This window comes from Colossoma macropomum, unplaced genomic scaffold (genome assembly GCF_904425465.1).
Source record: "Colossoma macropomum unplaced genomic scaffold, Colossoma_macropomum, whole genome shotgun sequence".
Taxonomy (NCBI): Eukaryota; Metazoa; Chordata; class Actinopteri; order Characiformes; family Serrasalmidae; genus Colossoma; species Colossoma macropomum.
Genome location: NW_023494792.1, coordinates 27,969,582 through 27,984,103, shown reverse-complemented (window position 1 = coordinate 27,984,103; position 14,522 = coordinate 27,969,582). Strand labels below are relative to the sequence as shown.

General features: G+C 37.7%; 1 protein-coding gene across 1 annotated transcript; it reads right to left on the bottom strand.

The window, feature by feature from the left end:
• Positions 1-1,151: 1,151 nt before the first annotated feature.
• On the bottom strand, positions 1,152-14,465 carry dennd6b (DENN/MADD domain containing 6B). The gene is made up of 20 exons (XM_036576773.1): positions 14,246-14,465; positions 12,005-12,043; positions 11,856-11,898; positions 10,499-10,614; positions 10,324-10,404; positions 8,536-8,641; positions 8,248-8,327; positions 7,748-7,810; positions 7,590-7,645; positions 7,335-7,457; positions 6,028-6,123; positions 5,662-5,756; positions 5,511-5,576; positions 5,337-5,401; positions 5,154-5,243; positions 3,692-3,745; positions 3,471-3,580; positions 3,147-3,249; positions 2,062-2,136; positions 1,152-1,363 (listed from the first exon to the last, which is right to left on the bottom strand). Exons 1-20 carry the CDS (start codon positions 14,399-14,401, stop codon positions 1,241-1,243), a joined length of 1,740 nt encoding a protein of 579 aa, XP_036432666.1. The 5' UTR covers positions 14,402-14,465; the 3' UTR covers positions 1,152-1,240.
• Positions 14,466-14,522: the final 57 nt, after the last annotated feature.

The following is a 14,522-nucleotide window of genomic DNA, read 5'->3' as shown; positions in this document are numbered from 1 at the left end:
AAAAAAAGTTTGTTTCCTGGAGAGGGTGTGTTAAAATATTTTCACTTAGAAAATCAACAAAACATGTAATTTGACCACGAGTACTCAAACTTTTGCATATCACTGTACAGCCTTATTATGATGCTGAAACACATTTGGAATGAAAACGTTTCTATATAAAGTTTGCAGAGCGAAATGTAAGCATAGGCATTGTCAGTGGTAACTGGTTTTTGGGTTTTCATCACTATTTCTACTAATGGAGAACCTTGTTTTCAATTAGTAGATCTCCAGCATGAGCAAAAGCTCCAATGCCAAGTATTACAAACATGCTTTCTGGAAAGTTATTTCTTACATTTTGGCTGCATTACAGACATGTTCAACTTTGAAGCATTTCCAATATAAAATCAGTTAAAGTCACCCATTTGTAATCTATTACTTGCCACACAAGTGAAATGCAAGATCTGCCAAAATGTCAGAGTTGTACTTTACCATTTTTTTTATTTAAATCTATATGTGCACAGCTACTGTGATCAGCACTACTCAGAAACATTAGCATATTTTCTGTGTGTGTGGTAGGGATGCAGCGATATTCAATATTTTTCATGTACATATCTGCTGATGTGATACATAAACGTTTATAAAATGTAGAAATTGGGACTAAATCTACCTGGATTAGCATTACAGAGAAACGTAGCGTGTCATTACAAATGCAGTAAGATTAATAAAATGCAGGCCTTTTAGCACAGTAGCTCAGCAAAGCCTGAACAGTTTGAAATGGTGGTCAATATGCCAAAATGTTTGACCAGCCTAAAAGTGCTTTAAGAGCATTTTCGTAAAACTATGCTTGGACCTGGTATGACAATATACTAATCACTACAACTAATGATGATTAAAAAAGTATAAACTCAATTATGGTGTAACTTAAATTGCAGGTGTCTAGATCAGACATGAGAACTGCTTCGGCACCACACCTTCATTTTTACAGGACTGAACAGAAACCCTGAAAACACTTCTTGATCTATCATAGCAATGATAAACTGTAAGTCTTATAGTCTTGAGTGGCTCTTGTAAGTCAAACAGTTGGTACCTATTCATTTTTCAGATGCTTTGCTGGTGCTGGTTAATGTCAGCACTGTAGTGTGTGGTTCTGTCAGTCTCCTGGTAACTGTGCGATTGATGGTCCTTATAAGTAGCTTCGTTTTTTTTTTTTGAGTGTCAAAGCCCCTTTTGATCAGTGAGTGTGGGATTGTATGTCTCTTTGTCAGTGTTTGTGCAGTACTGTCTGTAGATCCTCAGGCAGAGAGCTGATCACAATCTGAATGTAGTTTTCCAGCTTCTCTAGCAGCTCCTCCTTCACTGGAAGGTGATGTTTACGAGCTCTCATCTGGAGCAGAGGAAGAAAAGAAGGAGAGAGGAACCTACAGTCAGTTCTATTCTTTCACAAGGAGTAAGCTAATGAATACATAAGATTAAGAATCAAGCTAAAATAGATAAAAACAAGAAAGTGGTGGCCACTGCACCAAAAATAATAGTGACTGCAATGAAAGATGTAAAATTATAAATCATTTGTTTATGTCCCAACAAGCACCATCTAGATTCCACTGAAAAAAACAAACTATTAGGAGCACAAAGTGTTACTGTTAACACTTAGGTGGGAAAAGTAGCTTAAAGTAGCTCAAAAGATCACAAACACCCTTCACATCCACATTCAGTGCAACTAATAATCCTATTGTGATGAAATGGCACACATTACAAGAATTATGCAGGCAAACTCTGCAACAAGTACAAATGTACTGTGTTATAAGAACAACTTGGCAAAAATAAAAGTCCAAGAACTCAACCATCTTCCACTCACTGAAGTAGGAAAACAGCAGCAGCCTCTTTATGAAGAAAGCCCATCAGAGGCTTCTTACAGAAACTGTTTGCATAACAGTGCAGCGAGACAGCACAGCTACTCTACAAACAACAGGCTTGTGTTATTAGGACTGATAGCATTTTCAAGTCTTTCAGTGCTCTTTCAGTTGAATATGTTTGTCCACAGTAATTGCTAATTCCCCAAAAGAACACAGTGTTATCACTAACCAGCTTCTCCCGCAATTTTAAAACGAGGTCAACGATCTCCACCTCTGACTTGTCTTTGGTCCAACTCAGCAGATCCTAAAAAGCAATAAAAATGTAGTGATTAGCAACAAAATAACCAACATACAGTACAAGAATAAGCTAATTGTGCCAAAATAATATATATGAATATGCAGTCTTATGCAAAAGTTTGAACACCCCTGGTCAAATGACATGTTTAGTTGATTAGTGAAAACACATCTACAGAGAACACACTTCTGCACATTTTAATGCACAATTACTGTTTATCTGCTGAATTTAACATACTGGAAAAAAACATATGTGGCTTGTGCAGAAGATTTATTATAAAATATATATTTTATTAATTCACATTTTACAGCAGAAAAAATGCAATGTTTAAATTGTTCCCTGTAGAAGATGTGTTAACTTATTTTCACTTAGAAAATCAACAAAACGTAATTTCCGTAGGGGCTCTTTAAAATTTTTCATTTGATGGTACAGTTCTGTGCAAACTTCTTAGGCATCTGTCAAAATAAAAATAATACGTAAACCCATTTATCTGGGCAGCAAGCATTTATTTGTTAAAAACTGACTAACATTAGAATTAATACAAATAAACAACCCAACAATACATTGTAATTTTATGTGTGCGTTAGTCTAACCATTTCTAAAGCTCTCCTTGAAGAAGTCCAGTATTTGCAGTTACCATCCAGTAGCTGCTGTAGCTAATTAATGCTTCATTTAATGAAATCAAGTGCTGCTGATGAAATTTAACAAATACATGCAGTGGAGTGCAAGGAGAAGTAAAGAACTAAACTAGTGTTTTAACTGTATTCTCCTAACATATTAATAACAAACATTCTTGTTATATTTTACTGTACTTATGTTATTTGTGTTTATGCTAATGCAATATAAAGTTTCACTGCTAAAAACACACTTACTGCTGAGATTATTAGTAAACAAATTTCTCGGCTGCCTAATTTTTTTTACAGTACCATATATTTGAAAATAATATATTTACTAATATATTATCTATTCTTAATCAATGACATACTCTTAATTCATTTTCCTTTTGATCCAGTACTCACAGCATCACAGATAGCTTCTAAATGAAGACATTCCACTTTTTGAGTCATTTCCCGATGTCTGAGACGATACCAGCCATCAAAGTTAGGAGACCGGAAGAATCGCCTTAAAACAACACAACCATCTGTACATTAATACTGATCCAGAAAACGTAACTGCACAGCAAACACCACTGAAGTAATAGTAATGAAGTAAGTGTCTACACGAGAACAGCACTGTTGTACAAGATAATACAGATTATAAAGATAGGCACTACATAGGCATGTCAGTATCTTTAAAGCCAGGGTAAATCAATCCACTGAAAAACTAAAATAATAGTGTGTTACTTGTAAAGGCCCATCCAGTCCCCTTTGAGCATGGAGGTAAGTTGTGGCCCAGCATGATCCAGAGTGGCCATAAACTCGTCCTGACTGAAGGGTCGGATCTGAGGAGGAGTCTAAGAGATGTACAAACAGTGTCTTTATCTACTTACGTTTACTGTTCCATTTTTTTGAATACAGTGATTAGAGTCCATGTGTTTCAGTCTGTGTGTGCTCCATCAGCTAACCTTCCAAGGAGTCACAGATCTCTGCAGTGGCATCAGGCTGGCCAGATATCGCTCCTACAAAACAACACAAGCGTGTGGTAGATAGAGAGGCGAGAGTTTTATCCATAGTTATGAGGGATGCATGATGATCCACAATATTAGAACAATATGAATTGTATTGGTATCTGCAGATAATTGCTTAACAAACAAATACCAGCATCAGACACACATTTAGATTTGACCTACATTTCAAACTGATGTTGTGAATATCTGATATTTGTGATTTTTATTATACTCTGGAAAAGCAGAAAGCTTAGGCAATGCTACTATTCTAAAATGTCTGCATTTTATTCATTATACTGCATTTATATCCTTTCCCAAGTAGATCTAGTACCAACTTCTACACTCCTATGCAAAAAATGGGCCAAGCACAAAATATAATGGTTTTTACTGATGGTTTTGAGCTGGTCCAGATTCAAACCCTATAGAGAATGTTTTTCAACTGTTTGAAGCCATCAGTGCTGAGTGGAAAATTTTTGACTCTTCTTTCTGTAAATGATTGTCTGCAGGTTTACCTACAAGACTTTAACATTTCAAGAAATTAAAGAGAAAAGCTCTTCCATGCTAAGTTACTTTATCTATTTATTTATTGATTGATTTGTTGTTAATACATTAAAAATTTAATGTTTTGCCATTTTAGGCTTGGACGTTTTTGTTTTTTTTTGCATGGGAGTGTATATGTTTTTAAATATTTCTGTACGTACGTAAATATTAGATATGGTCATCCTTTGGTCATTTATAAAGTTATCATCTGGTTGGCCTCCACTTTCAGAGCAAAGACAAACACATTGGATTACTTTTGTGTGTAAAGCTATTATTGGTTAGCTTCCTTCATATTTCTCCATATTTTTATTAACAAACAAGAATCCATACAATCTACATTCTAATGGCTATATTTAAATACATATTTTGTTAGTATGTTAGCATCACATTAGGTTAGTACAGTCTGAATATGGTAAGGCAGGGTTTAGTTATAGTGCTTCATCAACTTGGAATATCCAACTTGGAATTAACAATGAATCATTTGAAATTGGATCAATTTATCTCCCTGACTGATTTTAAGATAACTAATAAAACAACTGTATTATTATGTTTGCTTTTACTATTAACTGACTTATAGTTATGCTTTTTTTGTTCATTTGTTTTTGGTCCCTCTATTGCTTGTCATTTTAGTTGTTGTGTTCTGCCTTCTTGTCCAGGGCTCACATGTAAAACAGACTTTAATCTCAGTGTATCTAGTTAAACATAGGTTAAAAAAGAAACAATTCAATCGGCCCACAACTCTCATATCGGTGTATCCCTCGTTGCTATATATTATTATCCTTGACAGTCTCAACTCGCAAAAAAAAACCACTGTGAAAGAGCAACCCAAAATAGTAGTAAACTGACACAAGTAATGACGCAAGGCAAACAGTGTCCTCACCAGTGGAATGATGAAGCTCTGTGTTAGTTCTAACAGATGCCGCCTCAAGATGGCGCTCTGCACCTCTGAAGGCCTTTTCCTCTGAATTCCCTAAAAAGTCAGTGAGAGCGAGAAAGAAAGGTTGCACAGGGAAAACTTCTGTTACCTAATAAGACTATCCTATCGTCCACAGCTCTACCCTACCTTTAAGAGTCTCTTGATGAGGGCTTTGTCTTTATGGAGAAATGTTTTGTAAGCTGTGTATATGCCTTGGTGTGAATACAGAAAACAGAAATGAGAAGGGCACAGACATATATTCATTTTACAATGTTCAGTATTATTTGGTGACTGAAGCTGAGTGAATACTTTCAGATGTACCTGGTTTTGTGTCCAGTGTTTTCAACTTTGCCAGCTTCTTAACCTTAACCTGCTTTGGCAAATCTCCTGAAATAAGAGGGGCATCAAACATTAGATGCAACAAGACAGAACTGTTTGGAACCACAAGGGATTCAGAGGACGGATCTCTCACCGGACATCTTCACCTCGCCGAGACGCAATACATGAGGCCAGCACTGAAAGGTCTTGATGAAGAAGGGGTTAGTAACACCCAGTATTACATTAGGCCTGTAAATTCAAACAAACAAACAAACAAACAAACAAGAAGGAAGAGGGCACGTCAGGTCCTCTATCAGGTACAAAACAACGTTCCTATAATGAAGCCAGTGCATAATAACATATTCACTAAACAAGTCCTAATAATGTCAAATCATTATGTTGAAACTCTAATCTCCCAGTGTAGCCTGGTTAATGAGTATTCTGTTTACAATGTTTAATTATATGGTAATTAAATTTACTGACAATACAACAACTGTGTATAATAATTATCTGTGCTTACGGTGCCTGAGTCCTGGTGGTGTACTCTTTAAACTCACTGTCATGGATAGTAAAGTACGGACGAAAATCACAGCAGTATCTCAGTGGACTGATGGAGCTGGGAAGAAAGGAACAGGAACAATTTAAATAACCTCATATATGCTACATGGTCTAAACAATGTGGACACTCAAACATCACATCCATCTATGCCTGATGAACGTCTCGTTTCAAAAGCACGGGCATTATGTATGAAGTTAGTCCCCCTTTGCTGCTATAACAGCCTCCACTCTTCTGGAAAGGCTTGCCCAGATTTTGGAACATGGCTGTGGGAATTCATTTGCATTCAGCCACAAGAGCATTATGAAGATGAGGTACGGATGTCGAGCGATAAGACCTGGCTCACAGTGGGCAGTCCAATTCACCAGAAAGGTGTTGAATGAGTTGAGGTCAAGTTCTTCCACACCAAGCTCAGCAAACCATGTCTTTATTGACCTTGCTTTGTGCATGGAGACATAGTCATGCTGAAACAGGAAAGGGCCTTACTCAAACTGTTTCTACCAAGTTTGAAGCACATGATTCTCTAGAATGCCATTGTATTTAAGATTTCGTCTGGCATCCACCAAACCCAGGTTCATCCATCAGACTACAAGATGGTGAAATGTTATTCGTTAATCCAGAAAATGCATTTCCTCTTCGAGCATCCTACAGCAGCATGCTTTAAAGCACTCCAGGCAATGTTTGGAATTGCACATGATGCTCTTAGGTTGGTGTGCAGCTGCTCAGAAATGGAAACCCAGTTCATGAAGCCCCTGACGAACAGTTCTTCTGCTGACAGTTCTTGGGTTTTCCGAAAGCATACTTTAGCACTCACTGGTCCTTTTTTGTGAGCTAGTGTAGACATTAAAAGTACTTACAGTTGATCGGGGAAGTTTTAGCAGGACAGGAATTGATAAACAGATAAACTGACTCGTTGGAAAGGTAGCATTCTATGATCACACTGTCACACTGAAAGACAATGAGCTCCTCAATACGACCCATTACACTGCCAGTGTTCATCTAAGGAGATTGCATGGCTGTATGCCTTTTTTTATGCTCATGTTAGCAATAAATGTGAGTAAACTATCCAAACCCACCCATAAGAAGGAGTGTCTATATACTTTTGGCCATGTAGTGTGTTTCAGTTTAGCAGATCATAAATGTGCTTAAGTAGTTAATCAAAACAATAAACAATGGTTTGGTAGTTTTGAATTTTATTCTTTGTATGCTCTCAGCCTCATGTGTGCACAAACGGGTACAGGACAGCAATGACCGCAAGCTAATGGCCATACCTGACTAAGGCCAGCACCGTCTCCGAGGAGATGGTTGGAGAGGGTGCCATGACCACAAGTGGCTCTCCTAGCAACATCAGCTCCCAGAGCATCTGCAGGTGAATCAGGACGGACTGGAAGCACCTGATCAGGTCAAACGTAGGTTAAGTCACTCCAGAGCAATGATGTAATATTAGTGCCTTTATTTGTTCTTATTTAAGAAGCGGGTGGTTAAACAATCATAAAACAGACACAAGCATGCAGCCTCACGCTTACTTAAAAAGATCCAGCTCATGGATTGTAGGGAGAACCATGGGGGCAGGGAGAAGATTCTGAAACACCAAAGAAACAGAAAAGCTAATGAGACTACATCAACAAGTCAACCTTGGCATCCCTAATGACTGCATATTTACATATGAAAGCTGAGCTCACACCTCCTTCTGTCCCTGTCTGGTAGGACTTCCTCCTGGTTTATCATCCTTTGAAGGAATCCTGACCTGGAAGCAGAGCATTACACGTTCTAAGGATGAGATAAACTGTTATAGGAATGGTTTACTGAAAAATGAAACATACACAAATTTCACTGCAAATATAGTCAACCTGCTAAGACACGTTTGGTGTCTGAATTTTGCTTCTTCGTTTTTGAACTGGAGTCGAATGTAATGGAAATCTATACCACTGAAAACTTCCATTACTTGTTAGATACATTAGCCATGCAAAGCTAGTAAAAAATAAAAAAAATTAAACTCTAATGTTTTCACTGTGTACAATATTTAATATTTAAAAAGAGCAATCAAACACAAGCAAATTAAACCCATAATCCAGCGACAGAACATGTTCCACTCTTGCAGTAAGCTACATGCAAGATATACTTATAATATTTCAGGCAGGATATCCTTATAATACATTTATGCCTCATCTAGTGGATCTTCACCTGCATCACAACGCCCATCACAGGTAGATTGAGGGTCTGGCCTGGCACAGGTGGGGGCCACTGGTCAATCTCATTACAAACTGCAACAGATTTATAAATTTTATTAAAATTTTCATTAAATTGCTTATAAAAACATAGCTTAGATCACTGTGCTGTGGGTTTTCTGCACACTGATTGAGTCTGGTCCATGACTAAACAGTACTTTAAATCTAGATTAGAGTTTTGTACTTGGATAGCAAAATAACAGTTAATACAAGACTAGACAAAAAGTAGTCCAGCTGTCCTCACCGGCCTCCAAACAAGGCTCTAGCTTCTCAAAGTACTCCGGAGCAATGATCTGCAGCAGAGACTGGAACAGCTGCACATATGGCAGTCTGGAAACCAGGACCAGTGACTAGAACAAAGAAACAAATTATAAGTGGAGCTGAAGACCAGGTACATGCCAAGGAAAATATTAAAGGAAAGAACAGCTTGCTGTGCAAATAAAGGTATTGTACAACTTTTCTACAACCCCTTTTCCAAAAGAAAAATTGGACACAGTGCAAAATGTAATCCTATATTTCATTAAAACTTAACAAAGACAACATATCAAATATTGAATTTTTTTTAATATACGCCCACTTTCAATTTGATGCCAACAACACATTTCAAAAAAGTTGTGTAATGCTAAAACACATCTCGTGGTTAATTGGCAACAGGTCAGTAACATTACTGGGTATAAAAAGAGCATCCAAGAGAGGCTGAGTCTTTAGAAGTAAAGATGGATGGGTGGGGGCGGCGGTTCACCTGTGTGAAAGACCGTGCAGGCAAATAGTGTAAGAATTCAAGAATAACGCTCCTCAACATGAAATAGTAAAGAAGATGGGGATTTCATCATCTACAGTACATAATATTATTTAAAGAATCAGAGAATCCAGAGAAATCTCTCAGGCGGTACTGCATTAAAAACAAACATGATTCTGTATGGTGCATTAGTACACATTGCATGGGTGACTTGCACATCTGTGAAGGTACCATTAATGCTGAACGATAAATACAGGGTTTGGCAACATACGCTGCCATCCAGATGACATCTTTTTTAGGTAGGGCCTTTCTTATTTCAGCAAGACAATGCCAAACTACATTCTGCACGAATTACAACAGCATGGCTCCGTAGTATCCAGTCCAGATGCTAAACTGGCCTGCCTGCAGTCCAGACTTGTCGCTACTTAAAACTTCATCAAACGAAAATATGAAAAAGGAGACACCGAAATGTTTCAAACAAGAATGGGAAAACATTTCAGAACTACAGCAGCTGGTCTCAACATGTTGTTAAAAGAAGAGGTGATGCAAGTGGAAAACATGCCCCTGTCCCAACTTTTTTGGAACATGCTGCTGGCATCAAATTCACAATGGGCAGATATTTTTCAAAAAACAATACAATTTCTCAGTTTCAATATTTGATATGTTATCTTGACTAAATATAGGTTTACATGATTTGCACATCCTTGCAAACTATTTTTATTTACATTTTGCACAGCGTCTCATGAGTGAGGAATTCATGGTGTGGTGCCTAGAGCATACTGTGCACACAATTATTTAAGCACTCAAAAGGAATGCTTTAATGTGTGAAATGGTGTAAACTGCATACACTTTACACTATATTTTTTTCATTAATTTAACAGATTTCTGTTCTGTTTGTTTTTCTTAAAATATTTCAGAATCAGGTAATTTTGTTTAAGCATTTTTTACACTGGCTTTACATTTACATACATAAAAAAATCTGGAGTCCAGCACAGTTTGTTAATGCCCTTGTTTAAATGCAGCTGATTCAACTCATCATGTAATTACCAGGTTTAGCAAGATGTGTTCGAGCACAGTTTAGAATCGATGACCTCTGACTTAGTGTAATATTAGAAAGCTGAGTAATTCATCCAAAGCTAAAATTCACTAATACTAACTGATCTCAAATAAATAAATAAAAGTTATATAAGTTCCATGCCATTTCCCGTGAACTAAAGACATTCATTCCTACGTGTCCTCATTAATAAATTAGCTCCTGCATGCAGGTCTAAGATTTTAAGCTCATATACTCACCTTCTGAAAGTAGCCCCTTTTGACAGAGACATCTTTGACTTGCCTGAAGTACACATAGCCGTAGAAATGTGCCAGTTCCTTCTAATAAAAAAAAACAAAACACAAACAGAGAAGTGATGACCTGAAAATGGTGAACTGATCCACTCTGATTGGTTCCTCCTCATATGTTTCTTACCTGCAGTATTAGTGGCGCATCTCTGTTGTATTTGTCCTCCTCTCCAAACCACGAGCCGCTGACTCGTCCCACAGACTGCCGCAGCCTGAAGCTGAATTGTGTGTCTCCAAGACAACCTGCAAAACAAAATGATTTAGCCTATGGAACTCCTCTTTTACAATCTTTACCCAAAACATTTACCTCACCACCTCTTACAGATCTGGGAGCCACAATGTTAAAACACATGAAACAATATAAAAGGAACTGTATGGGATTTTGGGAAGTTCCCTGAACACAAAGAAAACTCATTTCTAATTAGTACAGTAATCAGACATTTCATTTAACTCTCTGTTTTTAATAATCTTGGCTCTCCAGACAAAACACTCCAGCAAAAATGAAAAATTGTTGTAAATATTCCTAATCACCTCATACAGTAGCTCAGCAGTAGTCTCTAGGCTAAGTATTTTCAGTTTAGAAAGCTAAGAAAGGCCCCATTCTGATTATGTATTTTGAAGGTGGGAGGAACTTTTGAAAACCTACAACTGGTGGAAACAGACTGTTTGAACTATTTTTCCCCTAACTGGTGAATACAGAAGGAAGCCACATAGCCAGCATTACTGCTAGGAAGCCAAGTATCTTATTGCAGCAGTTTAACTGTGGCAACTGCCTTCAGATCATCACTACAATGTTGAGAATGGATTACCCAAATGACAGAACTGAATCACCAGATTTGAAGGACAACAAACTAAAAGCTAAAATTAGCAATGTAGCGGGCTGTACAACTACCCTACCTCAGTCTGACCTATCTTCACTACCTGAAACTCTAAAAATCTTGTCTCATGTCCATTTCGTACTGGAAAATGATAGAAATAATAGCCAAGGTAGCCTCAGCCCAGTCAACTCAAACCAGTCTAGCCTTTCTTTGTTGGCCTCTCTCATCAGAAAGGTGTTTCTATCTGCAGAACTGCCGCTTACGGGATGTTTTTTCTTTATTGCACCATTCTGAGTAAACCCTGAACACTGTTCTGTGTGAAAGTCTCAGGAGATTAGCAGTTATAGAAATACTCAAACCAGCCCGTCTGGCCCAACAACCATGGTCAAAATCACAGTCCAAATCACTGACATCTCATTTTTTCCCCCATTCTAGTTGTTGATGTTAACATTACCTGAAGCTGCTGGTCAGTGTCAATGTTATTTAATGTGTAATACAACAAATACTATTAAAAGCTAGTTTTAGACAGGAATGCACCACTAAAATGAAAACTTGAAACCTAAATTCAACAGCTTATAACATATTTTCACTTTTATTAAATTATTTACAACTTTAGACATTTTGGACTCACACAGGATTTTCATAGTTAAGACTCCACCAGCTTACCTGAGTATGAATCAGGGAATGACAAGTAGCATATGCTTGTTTTCTGGGAAAGAAAGTAAGTAAAAACATTTTAAACATATCAGACAGTACACGGCAACTATTCACAAATCATCCATAATCAGAACTGGTCAAGCAAAATCTCCACTTACCTCCTTTTCTGTAAGTTTCACATCATGTGGATAGACAAGCTGGATAACGACAACAGAAAAAGCAATTCACTACACAGTGTGGACTCAGCTGAGCCTAGATAGCAAGTCAGCTAAATCCATAGAGAGGACTCTGAAGTACCAGAACCAAAACAAGCAATGTACTGTGACAAACAAACAATTATTAAGGGAAAATATTTGTACAGGTTTAATAATGATAAATCTGTTAGAGCTCATAGTATAATCATAAAGTTTTGTAAACAATTTACATGCGTGGGTGACACGAGTGGGCGACATGGCAAAATCATAATTTCACAATCCTTCAAGACCTCCTCCACAATACACAATACATATGATGATGTTTAGTTTTTCTGAGTTTGGTAAGTTGGAACTGACAAAAAAGTCCCAATAGTGCCATGTTTAAAAACTAATATCCAAAGTTGTGAGTACAATAATTTGACTTTTATTATACTATGAAATAATTTATCATCATGATAAAATATCATCATATTAGCCACCCCTACTATCAGTGATCTATTAGTTATCATAGTACAGCTCAAACTATACAGAGCTCCCCTTAGCACAGAACAAAAAACACTACTAGGGGTGTAAGAATGCATTGTTATGCATCATGCCATCTAATACAAGTGAACTATTTGAAGTGAACTACACTGAAGTTTGCAACTGATCAGCTTTAATAAAAGGGGAATTCCACAAGTTCTCCATAAATGCAGATGTAAACTATCAGAGTGGTTTGATGAGAAAGGCTCCAGTCTAAACAAACTTAGTGAGTCAAAATTGTTCACAGTGGTGGTGATAGGAACCAGATGTCTGCATCTAAAAGCTCCCTCACAAAAAGTTATTACACTAAATACATGCCCAAGACATTGCTCTGTCATAGTTCTGAGATAAACTTATGGGCTACAATATACTTTTTAAGGTAGAGTGTTATAAGGCAAAGTAGTCCCCAAACACATGTAAGTTCACTGGCGGTTTTGGATAATAAATAAAACGGTTACACTTCTGTTGTAGACATCACAACCCTTGGGTCATATCATCACCAATGTTAAGAAATCTTGAGCCTGTAAACTTCTCTACAGAGAGCCATTGCACATCACACCAATCTGAATAACTTTGTCTACATGTCAATGATTGAATTATGCATACATTTTGAAATATTGTGGAATTCTCCTTTAACAGCTCACTCCAGTACTCCTTCAGCTCCAGTATTCGTAAGTTGCGCAACAACATGATTACACTCATCATTTTTCTTTGTTCAAAATATCTTAAGAACACTGAATTGTGATGCTAGTATTGAGAACTGAATCAAATCAAGTGCCGAATGTATCAGTACACCCCTAAATGCTACAGCACAAAATCTTTTATCTAATGGAAAAGACTAACAAGGAGAATAAAGAGGAACTCTACTGATTTTTCAAAAACTCTATATAATTAAATGGTTAAGATGTAAACAAAGTCATTCAAAGTGGTTTGGTACGAAATGCTCCATTCTAGAGAAACCTAGAGTCAGAATTGTTCACAGTGGCAGTGATAGGAATCAGATGTCCATGTTCTTACATGAAAAAGATATACGTTGCTTAATGTTTGACACATTGTTTTATGAACATCTTGTGATAAAGTTTTGGCTTAAAATGTATTTGATTCCATTTATTTTAATCTATTAATGGCAGAGGGGTACACGCAGGGCGTTGTTAGGCAAACAGTCCCCAAAAACAACTTATTATTTTCAGATTTATGACTACTTTACCATCATCAACATTACATATAAAACTCAGAAGACACGTGTAAGTTCACTGGTGGTTTTGGATAGTAAATAAAATGGTTATATTTTTGTTGCATACATTGCGACTCCTAGTTCCCATTAATCTGAGTCTGTGAGTTTCTTTACAAATGAACATCAGATCAAACCACTATGACTCTGTTTACATTTCAAGGACTAAGTTACTCAGAAATTTTGAAAATTTGGTAGGATTCTTCTTTAATAACAAAAATCAGGGTTTCTGTTGTTGGGGAATACAGGGACGCTCCACCTCCAGCAGCTACAGTGTTTTAACTGACTAACATGAATACAGCTGTATGCTGTCCTTATTTATTTATTAATAACGCCTATATAACCGTTAACAGACCGGCAGCCTTCAGAGGCACCTCATCAGCTCTGTCGGGGCTGCAGGAGCCTCGCCGGGGGTCCAGGACTCCCCGTCACTGTCACTGTTACTGTGTTACCTCTATGGCCTGTCCGAGCTCCAGGTCGAAGGTGACCACGCACACACACTCCAGCCAGGCGGAGAACCGGCTCCACGGCACACACGTCTCTGCCGCGCTGGTCTCCGCAGACTCCAGCTTTACCTTGTGAGACTCGGGGCCGTCAAACGGATCCATGACGGAGTGAAACTCCCATTTCACTGTCGCTCCGAGGCAGCGCGCAACCCTCAGCTCTTCCCGAGCGCCGTCAGAGCGCGGCGTCCTCAGCGCCCCCCCTCGGAGAGGAGGAGGAGCAGCA

Bases quoted from the DNA above. Each gene is read 5' to 3' on its own strand.
- dennd6b (XM_036576773.1), bottom strand. From the start codon at position 14,401: ATGGATCCGTTTGACGGCCCCGAGTCTCACAAGGTAAAGCTGGAGTCT. The intron at 11,899-12,004 runs GTAAGTGGAGAT...TTTCTTTCCCAG, and splicing joins TGAAACTTACAGAAAAGGAG to AAAACAAGCATATGCTACTT. The intron at 5,244-5,336 runs GTAGGGTAGAGC...CTGACTTTTTAG, and splicing joins TCATCAAGAGACTCTTAAAG to GGAATTCAGAGGAAAAGGCC.